This window comes from Phascolarctos cinereus, unplaced genomic scaffold, assembly GCF_003287225.1.
Source record: "Phascolarctos cinereus isolate Bilbo 61053 unplaced genomic scaffold, phaCin_HiC Scaffold_3;HRSCAF=262, whole genome shotgun sequence".
NCBI classification, from domain to species: domain Eukaryota; kingdom Metazoa; phylum Chordata; class Mammalia; order Diprotodontia; family Phascolarctidae; genus Phascolarctos; species Phascolarctos cinereus.
This window is the reverse complement of record NW_027555736.1, coordinates 2,239,713-2,261,004: the sequence shown is the minus strand read 5'-3', so window position 1 is coordinate 2,261,004 and position 21,292 is coordinate 2,239,713. Positions and strand designations below refer to the sequence as shown.

General features: G+C 45.2%; 1 protein-coding gene across 1 annotated transcript in view; it reads left to right on the top strand.

Moving 5' to 3' along the window:
- The window catches only part of JAKMIP3 (Janus kinase and microtubule interacting protein 3), a 172,694-nt gene that overhangs the window by 23,271 nt on the left and 128,131 nt on the right, over window positions 1-21,292 (top strand). The window contains 1 exon segment of the mRNA XM_078150682.1: window positions 2,017-2,252. Coding sequence (XP_078006808.1) covers window positions 2,118-2,252 — 135 coding nt within the window. The 5' untranslated portion in view covers window positions 2,017-2,117.

Sequence of the window (21,292 nt, the reverse complement as noted above, 5' to 3'; positions counted from 1 at the left end):
TGTGGTATCTGTTTGCCTATAGCGCAGTAGGTGCTTTGTCATTACCTTGTATGCTAGGGGTCAGGGGCCCTGGGGAATTAGGAACAGCTCAGTATTGAGATGATGTATGGATAAAGGGAAGGGAGTGGGGACAGGGACCCCTTAGATGAACACACTGCAGTTAGTTGGGAGCCTATGGTTTGAGACTGAGTTTTATTTTGTATTTCTTTTGTTTATTTGATTTTATTTTTATTTATAAAAGAAATTTTTTAAAAAGGTAAAATTGGGGACAGAGAAAGTAGCAGAAGGCAGTGAGCATGGCTTAGCATGTATTCCAGAAGTGTGTGAAGATGAGACAGGAAGAGAGATGGGGAGGGGTAAACAAAGAGAGGGAGGAGGAGCAGCCTGCCCAAGCAGCCCTTGGGTGAACCGAGGGGCATTGAGTTAGGGGAGCCCAGCAGTGGATAAAATCACTAGAGAAAGGGCAGGGAGGAGATTTCCATTCAGATGTGTGGAACCAGACGGAATGAAGTCTTTGGGAAGAGCCCAAAAGCCAACTCTCCCTGGCCCTACATAATCCTATCAAGCTTCTGGATGTGGTCTGGCTCATGGGCATTCTGAGCTTAGCAGAGAGAGATGGAGAATCAGGACACCTTCCTGGTCTGAGGCATGCTGTGTGCAATTGGCAGAGGATGGGCAAGGTCCCTGGGGGGAGATGTGGCTCTCAGCCTTCTCTGGGGGTTCACATCGATGACTGGCACAGCTGCTGTGCGCCTCATTGCCAGAAAATGGGTATGATGCCTCTCTGCTTCTGTTGTCCTAGGCTCTGGCCCCTCATACACTTAAAAATATTTAATTAATTAAAGATCATTATCTTTTGAGTTCCGAGTTGTCCCTCTCCCAGTGCTGCTCTAGAGAAAGCCAATGTCTGATACAGATACAGATGTGGAACCATCTAACACATGCTTCCATACAGCAGGTCTTTCTGCAGGTGAAGAGCATCTTCCTTCATGGGTCCTGTGTTGATTGGACTGCTCCTATTACTCAGAGTAACTCAGTAACCTTCAGTCACTCACTTTCCATCACTTTGGGTGTTACCGTGTACAGTGTTCTCCTGGTTCTGCTCATTTCACTCTGCCTTATTTCATGCAAGTCTTTCCATGGTTTTCTAAAACCAACCTGTTCATCATTTCCTACAGCACAGTAATATTCCACAAACACATTTGTAACTGAAGCTTAATTCTGGTATTTTGTGAGAAATATTGGCTTTCCAAATGGCTGAGTGGTTTTTGGGACCTGGTGTCTGCACAGAATTTATCAGTAAGGAGAGCCCAAATCTAGAATTTGTCAAGTGGAAGATGAAGCCAGTATCAAAGTGAGATTCTTGACAGTTGAGATCAGGACTGCGGCCTCAGCTGATCTGGAAGGATGCCCAGTCCCCTCCCCCTCTTGACCACTCCTCCCTAGCCATTGCTGCTCCAACACAGTCCCCATTATCCTGAGATGTGTGTAAGGCCCCTTCACTGTCCCTTTCACTTGGTTCCATCTTTTTCAGTCCAAGAGAACACCAGTCTCCCTATGTTTAAATGCATGTCTCTCTGCTCTGGGGTGGGGGCTCACCAATGAAGGAGAAGGTGTATATCATCACATATAGTTGATGTGCTGACCGGTCCCCAAATCTTTGTTATAGGGAAGCCTGTTGGATAGGGGTGGCGTGTACAGTCCTGAGCCCATAAGTGGGCCCTGGGTAACAGGGAAGCCTGTTGGGTAGGGGTGGCATGTACAGTCCTGAGCCCATAAGTGGGCCCTGGGTAACAGGGAAGCCTGTTGGGTAGGGGTGGCGTGTACAGTCCTGAGCCCATAAGTGGGCCCTGGGTAACAGGGAAGCCTGTTGGGTAGGGGTGGCGTGTACAGTCCTGAGCCCATAAGCGGCGATCGGGAGCTGAACCCATCTCCAGCAGCCGCTTCAATGTTCCTTCTTATCCTTTGTCTTGTCTCCTTTTCCACAGAAGATGTCATTTTGTTTTCCTTTTTCAGGTGAGTGAGACAATGTAGCACAGCACAGGCTGACCGGAGACTCCTGGAGCCTGGAGTGAGGGTTCCCTGGGCTCTCCTCCACCTGGAGTCACAACTTCACGATGTCCAAGAAGGGCGGCGGCAGCCGAACCAAGGGGGAGAAGCCTGATGCCTTAGCCGCCTTGCAAGCTGCCAATGAGGACCTCCGGGCCAAGCTCACAGACATCCAGATAGAGCTGCAGCAGGAGAAGAGTAAGGTACGTGTGGAGGTTTGGGCTCCCAGACCCCTGCAGCAGGTGTTTGTGACTATAAAGGCTGTGGCCATCACTTGGGGACCATGAGAAGAGAGCAATGGAAGGGCCCAGTCACTATGGGAAGAATGATAGCTCACACCTCCATGGCGTCCCTGTTAGACAGGGAGTCCAGGCCTTCTTATCCCCATTCTACAGATGAGGAAAACAGAAGTCCAGGAAGGCTAAACGCCTTGGTTGTAGTTGGATATTCTAGAAAGTAGATGAGGCAACATTTGGACCCAGGCCTCCTATTTCCAAACCCAGGACTTTTTCTGACACACCATGCCACCTTACTAGTACCGCTGTCAGGAGGGAGCAGCTTCCCTGCTCTGAGGCTGGCCCAGAGGAAGGAATTCTGCATCCATGGAAGGCTCTAGAGGGCAAAGTCAGTTCTGAAAGTAGTGCTGGGCTCAGGACCTTTAACACTCATGGAGTCCCCTCTTGAAGCCCATTTTTAGGAAGCACTCTAGATTCAGAGTTTCAAGGTGAAGGAAATTGCTGCTGACCCCTGGGCAGTGTGGCACATGAGGAAGGCCCCAGACTGGTAGTTTGGGTGACTTGGGTTCACTCAGTAGTCATGTAAGCATGGATATATCACTTAATCATTCTGGGCCTCAGTTTCCTCCTCTGTAAAATGAGGGAATTAAAGCCCACAGGCTGTAAGACCCTCTCCAGATCTGACATTCTGGGCTTCTAACATGTCTCTAGGAAGAACTCAGTCATCTTTGATTGCAAAGGGTCCCGTTATGGAGACAGTAGCTGGGCCATGCTGTGCACATACCCATTCCTTAGCCCACCTCATCCATCTGTCATGGGAGAGGTTTTGGGGAAAGAAATTCCTGTGGGTCAGCTCTTCAGACAGACATGCTGAACTTCACCTGCAGAAGTGGAGAAGAACCTGCTTCAGACAAGCCCACTCTTCAGTTCAGACTTTCGTGGTGAAGCAGGTAAAGAGCTATGGGACTCAGTAGGTGAGGTAAGGACCACTCAGAATCTATTCTAGTGGAAATCATAAATGGCATCATGGTATCCTGGTGGGAGGAGAGTATAATCACTGTCCCAGGGATAGAGTTGGCCTTGGGGGACTCCTATGTCCCAGGGGCACTTACAAAGGAGCTCACACTTTCTTCCCTCATCCCACCTGCGAGAGGAAGAACTAATAGAAACTTGAGAAGCCAGTCTGGGGGGATGGGCTATTGTCCAGCTCTCAATCTAGGATCCAAGGCACCAGACCTGGTTGAAACCTGTATGTCCTGAAGCTGCCAACCCAACAGTGTCCGGGTAGAGATGCTGAGGAGAGTCAGCAGCTGCTATCCATGGTCTGACTCAAGTAAGACAAAGAGCAGGAGTCACCAGATGACACAGGACACAAGATCCTAGAGCTGCTTATGTGCCAGCCCCATGATCTTACAGAGACCAAGGAAGTGACTTGCTTAGGGTCAACAAAAGAAGTAAGCCTGGGAGGTGGGAGTGCAACAACCCAGCCAGGAACAACACAGTCCACTGTGCCACGAGGGAACCCAGATTAGGAATCAGGATACTTGGGTTCTCATTTTGGCCTGCCCAGACCTCTCTGGGAGACAGCAGAGAACGGAGTGCTAAACCTCTGGATTCTGAGGCAGACAGAGTGTTCCAAACTTGACTCTGCGTTTATGACCTGGGCCACCCTGGGACCTTTCTGTCTCTGGACTTCACTTCCTTTCTCTCTAAGACGAGGTAGTACCAGATGGTCTTGAAGGTTCCTACCCCTCTGTAGTCTCTGGTTCTCATGCCAGGCTAGTTAACCACTTTGGATCTCAGTGTCTTCCTCCAAAAATTGAAGGGGGTGAGAGAGCAGTGCTGAGATCCCTTCTGCCTCCATGGTTCTGGTTTTGTAAAATGAGTAGAGTGAGCATGGATCTAGCAAAGACACAAGGAGAGCTGGTTCTGTCTCCACAGAGACAGGTAGCAGGCTTCAGTCAGCAAAATCTACTGCAGCCTTTGGTTTCATGTGCCTTTGTATGAGAAGGAATCATGAGTATGTGTATGTACATGTGTGTATGTGTGTGTGTGTTTCTATGCGTGTATATATCTCTGTGTATGCATGTGTGTGTTCCTACATGTGTTATGTATCTCTGTGTGTGCACATGTGTACATGCGTGTGTGTGTGTGTGTGTGTGTGTGTGTGTGTGTGTGTGTGCATGATCCAGTTGCCTAGCTGTGTGGTCTCTTTTGCTGCTCAGCACTGCTGGCTCATTGTTACTGAGGTGTCCCCTGTGGGACTTAACCACCAGGAAGCTGGGCTTTTAGGAGAAGTGGTGAGTCTGAATTTGCCTTAGCTCACCTTACAGTCACACACACACACACACACACACACACACACACTCTCACACACAGACACACACATTCCTAATATGGTCTCAGAGTGTTCCAATGTTCCAAGAAGACTTCCTGGAGCAGGGAGACATCTCTGTCCTGCCTTGTCTTGAAAATGCACAGGAGTTCTTCAGGCCATAAGTCAACAAGGGATTGAGCTTTTCACCAATGCTTCATATTTTGTCACCCCCAGTTGGCTGGTGACAAGAACGGCTTCCTCACCATCAGAGCTCTCACAAAATGGAGTAGGTTGCCTTGAGAGGGCTTGGGTTTCTATTCCTAGGAGGGCGTTTGCAGAACTTAAGCAACTACTTGTCAGTTTTGTTATAGTAGGAAAGCTCTAAGTGTATAGTTGAAGTTGAGGTCACTGAGGCCTCTTCAGATCTTGCATCCTGTGACTCTGGGTCAGCCAAGAGCAGATCTGTCTGTGCCCTCCCTGTCTTTAAATTCCCAGGTCTGAGCAGGAGGCTGTGCCCTTGGGAAGATGCCCTCTTGGGGTCTCTGCAAGTGCTCTGAGGCTGCCATCTGGCCTTTTGCACTTTTCACCTGGAAAATTAATTCTGATGTGAATGTTAGACGTCTTTGTTGGCTGGGGCCCTCCCAGTTCTAGACATCATTCTATGACCCTTGAAAGTTTGCTTACTTAATAATATTTGCTGAATGATTAAGTGTAAAGGACAACTACAGCAGCACATGCACACTTATATGCCACCACGCTTTGGAATCATAAGAACAAGGATGTTGTTGCAAGGGATGTGAGAGCAGTGGGCAGTGCCCACACTGAGAAGTGTGGGCAGGACCTGTGTTGGGCAATAGAGTTCTTTTCATTTCAGTGAAAATGCTATCAGTCAACCACTCAGTATTGAGAATGTGCTTGCCATGTGCCAGCACTGTGCTAAGCACTAGAAAGTTCTAGAACCTTGGGACTGGCCTGGTCTTCAGAGGCTGCTTGTCCCACCCAAGCCTGACCAAGAATCCCCACCAGAACCCTCCCCACCCTTGGTCCCCCAGCCCTTCTGTCAAGGCCTGAGATTAAGAGGCAGCTATCACTTCCCGAGCAACCCTTGCTGCCCTGGGATGATTCTTGTCCTTTGGCAGCTTTTATTTCCCACTTTGTGTCCCTCTGCTCTTGGCTCTACCCTCTGGGGATGAGGTGAGCGAACTCATTCCTCTTTCTGGTGACTGCCCCTCAAATACTGGGGGAGGTTTCTCATGAGTCCCCATGTCTTCTTGTCTTCCTCAAGCTAAACATCCTCAGTTTCCTTCAGCAAGTCCTATGTGATGTGAACTCAGCCCATTTCCCATCCTGGGTGGTCTCCTCTGAACTTTTTCCAGCTAATGAAAATCCTTCCCCAGTGAGGAGCCTAGAACATAGCCCCCCAGTGTGGCCTGTCGCCCCTTTGTCCTGGCTGCCAGCCTTTTCATGCAGCTTCATCCTGGGACATGCCACTGTCTACTGGAGGGAAAAACCTAGGTTTTTTTTTTCATGCAAACTGGTGTTTAATCCCAATTCCTCCACCCCCAGTATCTTGTACTTGACAAGTGGAGTTTTTTGAACTCAAGGGTGAGACTTGACATTTATACCCATTACTCTTCTCCTACTCCATTGGACTCCCTGTGTTTGCCCAGTCTCTTTGATTATGTTCCATACCATTCAGGAAGCCCTTAGCAGCCCACCCACTGAACACAGGCCCTTCTACCGATCTGATCAGCACCCAATCGTCATGAAGCTTCCAAGTGTGTCTGTTCAGGGTCAGTGTTGCCTGAGCTATACCAGCTCATGCTACGAGGTCAGCTCTCTCTTCTCTCCAGAATCAGGAGATTAATATCACAAATAAATCCACAGAAGCTTCTGGAAACAACATTTTGGACTTTGTAGCCTGATGGGCGGCAGGAATGGGAAGATGTTTAGGTGAGCAAAGGAGGGGACTTCTTTCAGAGCAGTGAGAAAGCAGGGATGGGAAGAAGCTTGGCAGTAAGGTCCATGCTCACCCGTGACTGGGCCTGGCTATGCTGATATCAGCACCAACTTTTCATTCTCCCTTCTAATGCCCCAGTAAATCTCCATCCCCACATGCTAAGGAATCATAGCTCCACCTGCCTCTTGTCAACTCCTGGGTTTTCCTGATGGCTGGCCACCAATCACTTAGGACATTAGCCTCTTCCCTGGGTCTCTAGTGGTATTAGCCTTAGAGGCTTAGACCTTGGAGGTTAGATCTTGGAGGTTCAATTTCATTCATTCACCAGCCATTTATTTAGGGTCCATTCTGTATGTGGCAGAAAAGAGCAAGACTCGCCCCTTTCCCTGAAAAATAAAACAAAATATTCCTAAGTAGCCACTATGGACTTGGACCTGGTATAGGTGCTGGCTGGATGAAGATGGATGAGCCCAAGGCCTGTTCTCAAAGAGCTTCTGGTTTACTAGCAGAAGAAGATATGTTCACCAGGAATGACAACACAAAAGAGAGTGAGAATGTGCCCAGGAGGGCTCCCTGATGAGATGAATGATGAAGCATCTGTGTAGGAGGAAGAGTCTGATTCCTTCTGGGCCAGTTGGAGGGAGGCTGTGTAGATGAAGCAACACTAAAGATGGGCCTTGAAGGAAGGGAGGGGCTTCCCTGTGTCTTGGAGGGAGAAGGGACTCCAGAGTCTCCAGGCCACTCTGTGTCCAAATCTTCTCTATAGTTTCCCTTACAAGTGGTCATCCAGCCTTTCCTAGAAGACCTCAAGTGACAGGGAATTGGTTGTCTCCTGAGGCAGCCCAGGCCACTTTGTGCTAGTTCCATGATCCCTGGATCCTTCAGAATCTGCCTTAGTGGAATTCCCTCCATTGCTCCTGGCTCTGTCCACTTGGGCCAAGTAAGACAAAGCTTGTCCTTCTCCATAGGAATGAGCTCAAATACTTGAAGATAGTTACCTTGTCCTCTCCAAATCTTTTCTTCTCCAGGCTAAAAATCTCTCATTCATTCCATTGACTGGCTATTAACAACAGAGCTTGTATCCTGGCAGATGGTACAATCTAGGGGACAGTCGTGGCAATGTGGGCAAAGGCAAAGGGATAGGAATGAGCAGAAAGAGTAGGGGCTAGAGAGAAGGCCAGTTTGGCTAGAATTCAGAGGACAAGAAGGGAAGAAGCGTGAGATGGGCTGGAAGGGCAGCTTGGAGGCTGGTGATGGAGTCAAGCAGGAGGTGGTGGGGAGAAATGTTTAGGAACAGAGGAGTTCCATGATCAGAGCAGTGTTTTCAGAGGATTTGTCAAGCAGTGGTGGGTGGGAAAAATGGATTCAAGAGGGAGTAAGAGCCCTCATGGAGCTAGTGGTCTGGTAGAAAGGATCAGGGGAGCATATATATACTCACTCTAGACATAGACATAGACATGGACATAGACACAAAATCTCTCTCCTCTCCCTCCATAAATATATGCCAGTTTTTTTCTTGACATCAGGAGTGTATGTATCTCATGCCCTTTCCTTTAAAGCCCCTTCATGTGATTGTCTCCTGTCTCTATAGACAATTAGGCAAACAACCTGCTTTTTCAATGTCATTAGCATTTGGTACTGTCCTGTCAAGGTGTCTGAACATCTGTGACCCGCCATCTTGAAAGCAGTGAATGATTACATGTGCTTGGCATTGGAGGGCTGAAAATGCCTAGAGCCCTTCTCAGTCTTTCCCCAAAGCCCGGTTGGAGTAGGGTTGCTGCATTGTCAATGTCAGCTGGCATTAAGAGGCAAGTGTTTGACTCTGTGACTTGGGGGTCCAGAGCCCACTGCCTCAGCTGGCCTGCCCTCCTTGGTCTTCAGGAAAGATTTATTTTACAAATGGTGAAAGTCATGTGAGGTTTGAGATTCCATGACAACTGTCCCATTACAGAATCAAGTTCTGGCCTGTGGCATTTGAATCTTATCTCAGGTTTCCAGCAGATTCCAGTTGTGTTGGGAAGAGAGATGATTTATTTAATATGTCTCCACTCTCCAGGGCCCAAGTTAGAAATAAATCCTGCCCAAGCTCCATTTCCTCAGAAATATTAGACCATGACCACAAACTTGGAAAGGTACCATGGGGTAACAGAATAGGACTCAATTGGGGTCAGGGTCCCAGAGATGAAGGCAGAGCAAAGAGCAGGGGGTGGAAAGTTTAGAGATGCAGCGATGTTCAATAGAAAGAAAAACAGAAGTCTTTCTAACCATTAGTCCTGTCCAAAAGGGATACAGTGAGCTCCTTATCACTGGATGGCATGTTAATAACAGAGGCTGCCTGTCCATTGGCTGGAGGTATAATGGGGAAATTTCTTCCTTCAGGCTATGAGTTGGACTTAATGAACTCTTAGTTCTCTTCTCATACTGAGGGTCTGGGATACTGGGACCCTGCCTTTCAATCAGCTCTCCATTGTTCTGATAGGGGAAGGAGGTACATGACAAAGCTCTTCCACCAGGAGGGCCCCTTGGAGTGACCTTGGAGGCCCCCAAACCACCAGTCATTGTGGTGTCCACACACATAGTCTTCTGAGGGCAAAGTCACCCCATTTCTGCCCTGGGCGACCAGCTCCATGGATTCCTTTGGGCAGTGCCTGGGCCTTCCTTTATCTCTCTGAAGCTTTTCCATGTTTTGGTCTTCTCGAGGACATCTATTTATTGCTAAGGAAGTATCAGCTCCATATCAGCTGATCACACTTCTGTATATCTTTCTCTTCTAAAGGAAAGATTTTAGGCTCATTACCAATATTTTCGTGTTTCCTAATCAGAGGACACGTCATTGTCAGTTCATTGCAGCCAATATCACTCTGTTGGTCTCAGGATGGTCCTAGGTCAGGCTAAGGAAGATCTAAAGGGACTGGAAATGGTAGTGGTGTAGTAAGAACCATGGATGTTGGTTAGTCAGGGGTTGGAGGCATGAAAAAGACCCTGCTCAGGCAGCCCCATGGTTCCTACCAGCTAAACAGGAGATTAAAAGGTGGTGATGTGATGCCAACCAAAAGAATGACAGACAAAGAAGATCCATGAAGTAGGAAGTAAAGAAAGGGCATCCAGAGAAGTGGGGCAGAGGCGAGAAGCACCAAGCAGTCAGAAGGTAACAGTGAAATCAAGACAATATCTTCAAAATGAGAGAACATGCAAAATCTGAGGGAAAAAAAATGACAGGAATGTAACAACCACCTTAGGTCTATTAATCTGATGTGAGTAAGCTTCACTTTGGAATGGTGGCTTTAAAATGAGGGTGTGGCTGCCTCTGAGACCCACCTCTAGAGTTCTGTGAAATCGTTCTCCATTTGCACTGGGAACCATCTTAGCTGCGCCTCAGAGAAACTCAAGATGGCTCCAGTTCTCTGGTCAAGGCTAATCAGATTTCACGCACCAAACTTGAAAGAGCTTTCCTTGTCCCTGGCTCATTATGGGCTTAAACCACATTTTGCTCTGTAGTGCATTTTCTTGGGGCTCCCAGAGGGCACCATTTCCATAGGTGTTTATGTTTGAGTCTCAGACTTTGAAACATTCTCTGGGTCTTTCCTCATGGGATAGCTTTTTGATGATTATAAGAAGTTTAAATTCCTTGTGCCTGGTGGAATGCAAAGGATTTCTGTCACTGGGAGTTTAGGGGAGCTGGTGTCTGGCCATCTTGGAGGGGAGGGTGGCTGCCCTCTGGCCCTCCCCAGTGCTTTGGGTGCAGCAGCATATGCCTTCCTGCACACACAGCACTCCTTCACCCACATATGCATGTGGGTTTTCCATCCTTCCAGCTAACATACCTCTAAGCTTTCTCTCTTCCCATTCCTGTACCTTTCTCGAAACAGCTGACATTGCTATCTGCAGTATTTGTAAGGCTCCATACATCTATTATCTCTTTTGATCTTTACAAAACCAAACCAAACCCTGAGGCAGGTGTTTCTATTATCACCATTTTACCTATGTGGAAACTGAAGCACAGAGAGCATCAGCGAATTCCCAAGGTCGATGGCTACTCAGAGGCTCAAGCAGGATTCTAACTCCTGCCTTCTTGACTCCAAGCTCAGCAGTCAGGCCGCTGTGGCCCTTAGAAACACCTACCTCCCTCTTTGTTCGCCAGCCACCCTCAGTCCTACCTCAGAGATGGATGACTTTTCTCTCTTCATCTGGACAGCTAAACACCTAGCAGCCCATGCATTAACTGAGCAGAGATTCAAGCAATACTGAGCATCTCTTCTGTGCAGCTGTAAGTATGCAAAGACCCTAGATCAAGGCCCTGTCTTCAAGGTGCTGACGATCTATGCAATGCAATTATGCCTAGACATAGGAGTGCTTCGATACCAGAACTTTGGTGCATTCATAATCCCATTGACCCAGTGCTTCATCTACTGGTGCAGTTGCCAAATCCTCCATGATTTGGATTTACACCCTTCCATGGGTCCTCAATGGAAGCAAATTATCCTTGTGGGCCCTCCTCTGCATGCCCTGAAGCTTGGCCCTGCCTATCTAAGATGTGGTGCCCAGACCTAGACAGAGTGCTCCATGTGTTGAACAATGAGGCTGAGGAGGATGGCAGGGCTCTCACCTTTCTTTTTTGACCAGAATGCCTCTCAGTACAGCCCAAGCCCTCATTAACCTTTTTGTCTCTCAGTCATGCTGAGCTTTCAGTCCATCAAAGCTGAGGTGTTTATTTTTCTCACATACGTTACATCTCTCTATACCAACTCGGTCCTGTATTTTGAAGTTGATATTTGGAACCCAAGTGTACAGTAGGACATACTTGGCCCTGTTGAATTTCATCTACTCAGATTCAGCCTAATGCTCTGGCCTGTCAAGATCCTTGTGTAGCCTGACTCTGTCATCCAGTGGGTTATCTTGATATCAGCCTCAAATATGTTATCTGGGCTTTAACTGAAGTCACCAATGAAGGCGTAAAATGGGAGCTGAGATTTATACATTGCCAATAAGGAAGTGTTAAGTGGGGAAGGTCTTGTAGCAGGGGAAGGACACAGCCAAGGCAGGGTTGGGAAAATTCATCTGGGAATAGTTTAAAAGGTGGACTGTGAACTGGGGAGGGGGATGGGCAGTGGACATGGAGTGGGGGGAGGGGGAGTTAGGAAAATCAGCTACTGATCCTGAAGTTGTCCAGTCTGGAGATGATTAGGGTCTAACTTTGAGTAATGACAATGGAGAGGAAAAGGAGGTAATAGTACCAGAGAAGACATCACAAAGCCTGCTGTAGTGAGAGATGGAGGAAGAGCAGACAGTCAAAGAGCAAAGAATATAATGGTTCTAATAGAGTGCTTCACAAACCTTAGTCTGCCATAAAAATATAAGGTTATTATTATTTAAATATTTTATTGACAAATTTGATGGCTACATTGCCTAATTTCTGTTATCCTTCTAGAGAGCTATCTCTTTTTTTAAATTTTATTCTACTTTCTCTCTCCTTTCCCCCTGTCCGTTCTCAAAGGTGTTTTGCTTTTGACTTTTACCTCTCCCAATCTTCCCTCCACTCTATCAGCATCCTCCCTCTTATCCCCTCCTCATATTTTCCTATAGGGCAAGATGGGTTTCTGTACACAACTGAGTGTGTATGTATTCTCTCTTTGAGCCAATTCTAATGAGAGTAAGGTTCATACACTTCCCCCACCTCCCCCATCTTCTCCTCCAGTGTAAAAGCTCTTTCATGCCTCTTTTATGTTGGATAATTTGCCCCATTCTACCTACCCCTCTCCCCTTTTCTCAGTGCATTCCTTTCTCACCCTTAAGTTTTATTTTTTTAGATAAACATCCCATTATATATTCAACTCACACCCATGCCTTCTGTCTGTGTTTCTTCCCATCATTGTGTGGGTTCTGACATACCATTTATTTGGGGGCATTATTTAAAGTTGTTTGGAAGGGTTTGGGGGAAAGCTAAGGCAAGTCTCTGCCTTTTCTCCACCAACCTTGAGAGCTATGTCTTATAACAAAAAATTGTTTGAAAAAAGAAATAGAGGAAGAGAAAATCTAACTGAGACACTGAAAAAGCTGACATTACACGTAAAGTTCCACACCAATGGCCTTCTCTCAATTCTTCAAAGGACTTGAGAGAGGTGTTGCTGGTATTCTGATAGATAGATAGATAGATAGATAGATAGATAGATAGATAGATAGATAGATATAGATATAGATATAGATATACACACATACATATATATACACATATATGTGTATACACACACACACACACACACACACACACACACACACATATATATCTTCTTTGTGGTCAAGTTTGTTCTTTTTCCATTTTGAGGGTATCCTCATTATTTAGGATGACTTCACAAGCCCAAGTCTGAGGAACTAGGAGGATAATGGTCCTAATGCCAGCAATAAGAAGATTGAGAGGGAGGGATGGTTTGGGGAGAAAAACTGAAAGGTCAGCCCCAGGTTCAGAGTGGGCATGTGGAAATGCTCTGCTCATTACTTTTGCTGTGCAGGGCATAAATTCTGCTCTCATAATTCCAACTTCTCTTTTGAACTACCCAGGAGCAGTTCTGTGTTTCCATGTTCTCGAATTCCACACGTTCTTCTTTCTCACCAAGTGTTGACTCATTTTCCTTTCTTTTGCAATATTAAGTCATAGATGCCTGAACTCATTTACTAGATCTGGAGGCCACATTTCCTTCCTTTGTTTCTCTTTTTTCCTGTTGATTTATTTGTTTATTTTCAAGATCTTTGAGTTTTCTTTTGGAAATCGTTGGTACTTTCAGTCTTTTCCCCCCTGTTATTTTCCTTATTATTCAATTCCTGACTCCATCCTCTCTGACTGTGGTTTCCTTGGGGGCTAGAGCTCAATACTTCTCAGCTCTTTCCCACTCTGGGCAATGCAGAACTCACCAGCCTAGGTCTCTACCCTAACTGACTTTTGGGTGGCTAGAATTGATGCCAACTGGGTGTTGTGCTCTTTCCTTCAGGCTAGGTGGAGGGCTGCACAGCCTCCCCCCCCCCCACCTCCAACTACACACATGTCCTTTCCTGATGACCTATCCCACTCCTTCTGTTCCTTAGTTCTCTGGCCTGGAATTGGCAGTTCAGAGCCTATTTTCCCTGACACCAGCAATTCAGATTTGCAGCCTTGTGCTTCTGCCTTGCAGCCCCCAGCAAGCTTTTGTGCCTGAAGGGCAGTGGCCAAGCTGGTTATTGAGGTCTGAGAAAACTTTCATACCTTGGAGTCAGGGGCTCCATGGCACTGGAAAAAGGGAAGGGAGAATGATGTGCAGGGGTGGATTTTAATGTAAGCCTATGCCTTGCTCCTGGTAACACGCCAGGTGGAGAAGAGGTGCTGAAATGATCTTAGGGTCAGTGAGCATTAATTCCTGGGTTTTTTTAAACTTTTTTTTTTCTGAATTCTGGATATCCTAGTCCTTGGAGGCAGATGAAGTTGCTTTATCTTTGGCATATAATTTCTATTTTGGAGAGCCTTGAGTGGTCATGGGCATAGGAGAAAATGTCTACTCCACTGTCTTGTTTCCCACATGACTAGAAGCTAGGAACTTTAAAATGTTTTTGCATTAGACATGTTGGCATCCAAATCAAAATGTCAAGCAGATATTTTATGAGGTTGGACTTTGGAAGAAGGGGCAGGACTAGACATATGTAAGGAAAAACCTTCCAAGAGATCTATCCAAAGGCAAATTGGATTGCCTTCGATTCCCATTCATGAGTCATCTTTAAGCAAAGACTGGATGAACGATAGTCTTATATGTTGTGCAAGGCATTCTTGTTCAGATATGTGTTGGACCAAAAGGCTTCTGAAGTGTCTTCCAACTGTGTGATGCTATAATATCAACTTGGGCAGCATCCCTATAAAATCATAGGAAAAGGTGTGCCTCCAAAGGTGACAGTAATGAGACCTCAGGACATAAGGCTAAGGAATAAAAACTGAGGATGTTGTCTCCTTTGGAGATTTGGAGGAAGAAGAGAAGTCAGTGAAAGAGAAGAGAATTGAACTATCAGAGAGACGAGAAGAGGACCAGATAGTGCAATGTTGTGAAAATCAAGGAAAAAGAGTTTCTATATTGTTCATTTGGGACAGTAAGGCAGAAAGAAAATAGGACTTTAGATTAAATAGGTCATTAGATTGGGCAACTGAGAAGTCAATGGCAACTTTTAGGAGAATAATTTCAGTAAAATGAAGGGGTTGGAAACCAGGTTAGAAGAGGTTAAGGAGAAAGTAACTGGTGACAAGATAGAGGATCATAGAAGGTACAACCCCTTTTTTGAAAAGTTTGGTAGTAGAAAGGAGAGAAAAAGGGTAGTAGACAGATGGGGCATTGGGGTCAGTTGGAGGTCTTTTCAAGTGCTTGTTCTATGCTTGCTCAAAGATAGAGAGGACAGAGCCAACGTAGCAGGAAGAACAGAAGATGCTCCAGAGAGACAATGGGCATTTGAGGGAGCAAGGATCCAAGAGGTGGCAGGAGGGCAGAGAGGCAGCATTGCAAAGGAGAGATGCCTCCTCTTCTGAGACAGAAAGGAAGAAAGAACATAGCAGTTGATGTTTTGAATCAGAAAGGAGAGATCATGTGGGAGCTCATGCCTGATAGTTTCAGTCCTCTCTGTATTGGGAGCTCATAGCTCCAGAGTGTGAGCTGTTTGGAAGCTCAGAGAAGATAAAAAGATGAGTTAAAGCATCAACATGCGGGAGTCAGTGATATCCCATGCCATGGACGATACATTGGTACTGGTCAAAATATGAGTGGCTCCCTGAAGGGATCTTGGAAATACTCTGCAGTCTTTCTGAAGGACATCTGCAGGGCATAACAGGATAGGAGCCATCACCCCAGAATTAGAGTTAGGGCCAAAGGAATGTACTGGGTCATATTTATGCTGTGTCCTGTGAGTTAGTATGTGAATGTACTGTTACATGTAGTAAATACTTAATAAATGTTTTATCTAATCTCATCTAATTTGCATCAGAGGGTCTGGCTGAGAAAGCTAACTATGGCTTCATGGACAGCTAGAAAGTTGTTAATACATGTAATGAATCCACCAGCTTGAGTAAGTGAAGGTCACAGGAAGGAAGGAATGTGGAAGAATCAAAGGCTTAAATTATAATAATTATGGTTGGGAAGCTCCATAGTTGAAATTTTGGAGATAGAGCCAGGCCATATGGCTGACAAGGCCTGGGATGGGACTAGCTCTGTCCAGTGGGTCTTTTGGGGAATCAATCAAGATGGCAATTTTAAACAAATTAAGCTTGAAATCTATTTTTTCTGCCCTATATACAAATACTGCCTCAAACAAAGGGGAGAGGTGAACAAAGCTAATAGCTATATGGAATAGACAAAATACTGAGATTCAGACATCATAGGAAACATATAAATAAGGATATCCCATCTTAGCTATAGACCATAGCTATAGAGTTAGAAGGGACCACCATTATTACCACAAACAATAAAATGAGGAAAATGGAAGAATAACATTGCTGGATGAAAATAGGATTTAGTGCTGGAAGAAAGCTTAGAGATACTTTAGTCCCACTCCCCCTCATTTTCCAGATGAATAAACTGAGGCCCCAAACTATGAAATGATTTGCTCAATGTAAACTAGGTACTTGCTGAGAGAAACTTGATTCCAAATGTAGCTCAGACTCCTGAGGGAAACCATAAAGGCCACATCATTCCAGTTCTTTATTTTAAAGAAGAAATTGAGGCAAAATGAGTTTCCCAAGGTCACATGCCAAACAAGTAGATGTGCCAGAGACAGGATTTGAACTTAGACTCCATGGCTCCAAATTCAGTGCTCTTTCCAATGTACCACCTTTTGAGTGCACCTCTCTGACTGTGTCTTTGTCACTTTGTCTCTGTTCCTCTCCCTCTCCCTTCTTTTATCTCTGTGTATCTTTGTATCTGTTTATTTCTGTAGTTATTTCTCTCCCTCTCCATAATATCCCACTTTCCTTTGACAAAGGAGGGACATCTTGCTCTTTTATTGAATCCTTTCTGCCCAGAGGCTCCCCTTGACATTCTTTGTAAATAGTCTCCATCTTACTGATATGTGGAACATACGGAGTGGGGGGTAGTCTCGCAATGTGATTTACACCAGGACTTACACTTCCATCCCACCCCAACACTCAAATGGCATTCATGGGTGTATTAGGAGGAAGCTGGATCTTTGAGGTGAAGAAGCCCAATGTAGTGACTGGGACCATCTGGGCAGTTCATCGAGAGCGGCTCTGTGAAGCTTTCTCTCGTCACCCCTCCTTGACCAGGTGGGTTTTTCAAAGCAGAATCCTGGACATTATGTAGGAAATAAGAAGGTGGTTGAGGTTGCCCTCTCCCACTTCTTTTCTTACTTGTAGTAAAGTTCAAAAAAGAATCTTTGGCTGAGGGTAAGAGACAGAGGGTAGAGAGATCTGTTTCTACTGGGAGTGAGATAGCCCTCCTATTCCTCCAACCTTGACTTTTTCATGTTTGGATGGGACCATTATTTTATCCATGTGGTTACTCTCTTGGAAGAGGTGATAGCTGCCCTTCCAAGCTCCATCTATCCATGCCTCTCTAGAGTGATGCTTATCCATGTCTCATCAAACCTCCATAGAGATTCTATTTAATAAGCTGGACATCTTTGCTCTGCATGTCCTAACATTCCATGGGTACAAGTGCCACATTTAGTCTAACTATCTGTTATTCCTCAAACGCTCTCAATAACTGTCCTGCTTTCTTTTCTAATTGTTCATTTCCTGGAATTTAGGATCATAGTTTTAAAACTGGAAAGGACTTTAGAGCTTACTTTGTTTAACACCACCTACCCCCCTCCACTGCCATCTGGCACTGGAGAATGTGACTCCAAGAGATAATCCTTTCTGTTTCTTTGGTGGTGTATTTTTAAAAAGAATAATTTCTGTATTCCTGAATTTTGATTATAAAGTAGTTAGGCCTCCCCTAGTGGTGAAAGTCTGTTCCTTTAGTACTTACAGGAGACAGGAAAAAGTTTTCTCACCAAGATGAAAATGAAAGGATTCCTGAGCAAAGAGTGCTTAAATCAGCCTGCTCCATTGGAATTTTTGACCTTGGCAAAGCATGGCTTCCTGGTTTTAAGTGATTATTTATGTGGTATTAATGAACATTTGCTGGATGGCAGAAAATGCTTTTTTGAGTTGAATTGAATGGCTACTCTGGAGGAGGCACCAAATTAAAAAAAAAGAGAGAGAGAGATGCATTTCATTGCCCTGGATTTCACCCAGATTGAAACAATCTTAGAAATGCTCTTGGCTTTTCAAACTCAAACTATTTTTAAAAAGGAAAGAAGGAAATCATGGGAATTTTATATCTAACTGGACACTTTTCTCAGCCATTATTGAGAGACAATTAATATTGTTGGATTAGCACAGTTCCCTCAGCTCCTCTTTTTAGTTAAATCTTACCTGTATATAGTTCTCCTCTTTTAAGTGCACTGTGAGCCCTCAGCCATACTCAGAAAATGAAAAGACTGTAGAGATTGCCTGAAGAAGAAATTTAGGCCTGAAAATATTAGGGGACTTGCAGGTGCACACAATGAGTTAATGGCACTCTGAGACTTGAATCCAGTCTTCCAGACTCTCAGTCCAGTATGACGTGACAACTGTTTGCTCTCATCTTGAGATCAGCTCTCACTAGAGGGGCTCACAAAATCGCATGTTAGGCATGATGCAAATCAGATTCTTGTGCATGTAGTTTTTCTTAGAAATATATTAGCTTTCCAATTGCCTGAGCCTCAAGGGAGTGGAAGCCAAAGATTCACAACTAGCCTACAAGCACGTGAAACTTGGCGGCCTGACTGAGCTCCCGTCTGTGGGCCTCTAATTCCTCTGTCTCTCTGGGATTCATTGTTCAATGAATTCACTTTGTTAAATGAAACCTGATTCAAGCCCATCAGAGAACTGCTTTTGGTCTTGGGGTCTTGGCACTTTGACTGTCTAATTTTAGCACCATTATTGGGGAGGGAGTGGGGTCTCCATGAGAAATATGCAGCAGTAGCCTAGAAAGAAGGAACTTGGAAGGACCAGTGTCAGGCTTCTGTCTACAGCCTGCCCGCTGTGGGTACAGGAAGCATTGTGAACGAAAGACAAAAGGAACAAAAAGATCTCGCTTGCTTTGGGGAAATCATTTGAATGACACTGGGATGTCAAGAAGGACACTATTTCTGTATTTTTTCTGAACTGATGAGTGCTAGAAACATTGTGGGGGAGGAGAGTTTTGACAGATTGTCTAAAATCCCATGCTGTATCTTCAGCTTTCTTGGTTTCTGGATAGATTGGAACTTTCTTGTTACATTTGTCATTAATTTCTGAGTCGTTGACAAGTAATGATCCTTTGACACATTAAATAATTTTTCAATATTATATATAAATCAGTGCTCTATTTGCATATGATAAAGGACAATAAGCACAGTCTACTGGTGAGAACACTGTGTGTTTGGCATCTAAGGACCTGGGCTCGAATTCTGGCTCTTTGTATCACCTTGGCAAATCCCTGCTTCTTGAGGGGCCCAATTTTTTCATTTACCAAACAGAATTGGATTGGGTGGTTTTCTGGATTCTTTTCCATATGCAAATGCTGTGACTTTGTGACTCTGATGACACAAATGATTGTGTGTTCTAGAGGAAAAGCATTGAGATGTAGGCACTGCAGATGCATCAGGACCATGGCCAGCAATTATGGTAAAGTTGGTTGCAGCTGGCTGGTTCAGTGCTTAAAGCATCCTACAGCCACTTGGCTTTCAAAAATGTGGGAAGACAGCACTGCCAGGGAGGAGCAAGAAGGAAAACTCCTTCCTGGCATCTGCCATTTTCATCAGGCAGTCAGACTTTTGAGCTTTTCAAGAATGAGAGTAAGACTCAGGCATGCCTCCAGGGCATACAAAGATTGTGTTTTCTGGAGGGAGCTTTCCCTACACTTGGTGTGTCTCTGCATATTTTTCCTTGTCTGAACCAGCAGGGAGGCAGCCAGGAGCAGTAGTTATACCTACAAGTCCCTTCCTTAGGGACCTGGGGTCTCTCAGGATGCTTGGTTTCATTCCTGTGTTGGGAGGGGTCAGACTGAGTAAGGGTGGAGAGGATGAAAAAGGCCTTTCAGAGAGGACTTCAGGTACATTTCTGACATGGCATGATTCTCATGCATTTTGATGTTTTGAGAACCCAGGTGTAATTGTGACCATCAGTGTCATCATCTGTAAAATGAGTCTAATACTTGTGCAATCCGTTTGTTGAGTTAGAAATCAATCCATAAACATTTATTAAATGCCCACTGTATGCCAGGCACTGTGCTAAGTGCTTGGGAAACCAAAAGGCAAAAGTAAGGCTCTGCTTTCAAGGAGCTTATAATCTAATAGGGCAGATAACATGCAGACAAATGTATACAGAACAAGTCATATATAAGATAAATAGGAAATCGTTATCAGAGGGAAGGCACCAGAATCGAGAGGAGTTGGGAAAGGCTTCCTGTGGGAAGTGGGATGTTAGCTAGAACTTAAAGGAAGCCAGGGACATTAGTGGTCAGAGTGGAGCAAGGAGAGCATTCCAGGCATGGGGACATAACGGTGGCAGTATTTAGTCATATATGTTTAGTAGCAGTAAATTCTTGTGTAAACACTGCCTTTCCCAGTCACTCAGCAAACATTTACTAAGCACTTACTACGTTCCAAGCACTGTGCTGAATGCTGTGAATAAAAAAGAAAGGCAAAAATAGCCTCTGTTCTCAAGGACCATGCATTCCATTGGGACAAACAACATGTAGGTAACTAGGTGCACATAAGATACAGGCAGGGTAGATAGAAGATAATAAGGGAAGGGAAGGCCCTGACAGCTGGTGAGAGGAAGAGGAAAGGCATCCTGTAGCTGGTAGGATTTGAGCTGAATCTTAAAAGAAGCCAAGAAAGCTAAGAAGCTGAGGTGAGTGGTCTGAGCATTCTAGGCATGAGGAGCAGCCAATGCAACAGCCCGGAGGTGGGAGATGGGGTTCCATGTGCAAGGAATTGTAGGTAGGCTGGTATAGCTGAATTCAGTGCCTGGAGGACACCAAAGCAAAGAAAGGTTGCAAAGTAGAGGGGGAACAGGTTGCAAAAAGTTTTAGGTGCCCAACAGAGGAATTATATTTATATTTAATCCTGGAAGTAATAGGGAGCCACTGAATATAGATCACTGGGCAGAGGTAGAGTCATGGTCAAACCTACTTCTAGGAAGGGAGGGAGAGAAAGAGACAGAGACAGAGATAGAAAGAGAGAGAGAAAGAGACAGAGAGAGAGACAGAGAGTGATTGAGATTATGTTAGAAGGAGAAAGGCCACCTTATCTTCAGAGACTAGTGGAAGAGAAGACAATGGGAAAGATGACTGAATGATGTGAGGTGAGGGGTAGGTAGAAAGGCAAGCTCTCAGAGAATAGTCTCAATATTTTTTTTCTTAGTGAATTACAAGGTGAGGTTCTCAGCTGAGAGAGTAGAAGGAAAGGTATTAGGGGAGACTTGAGGAAAGAGGAAAAGGTTTGGAGTGTGGGATGGCAAATTGAATAGGAAAAACTAGAATGCCTGACTTGCTGTAATGAAGGCACAATTGAGATTGGGAAACAAATTTGTACTTTACCCAGGCAACATGGTTTCATGATCACCTTCAGGTCCATTCAGTAGTGCATGAACAGGAGTGAAGGAAGCAGATGATGGGAATCATTCAGGGCTAGAATTTGGCA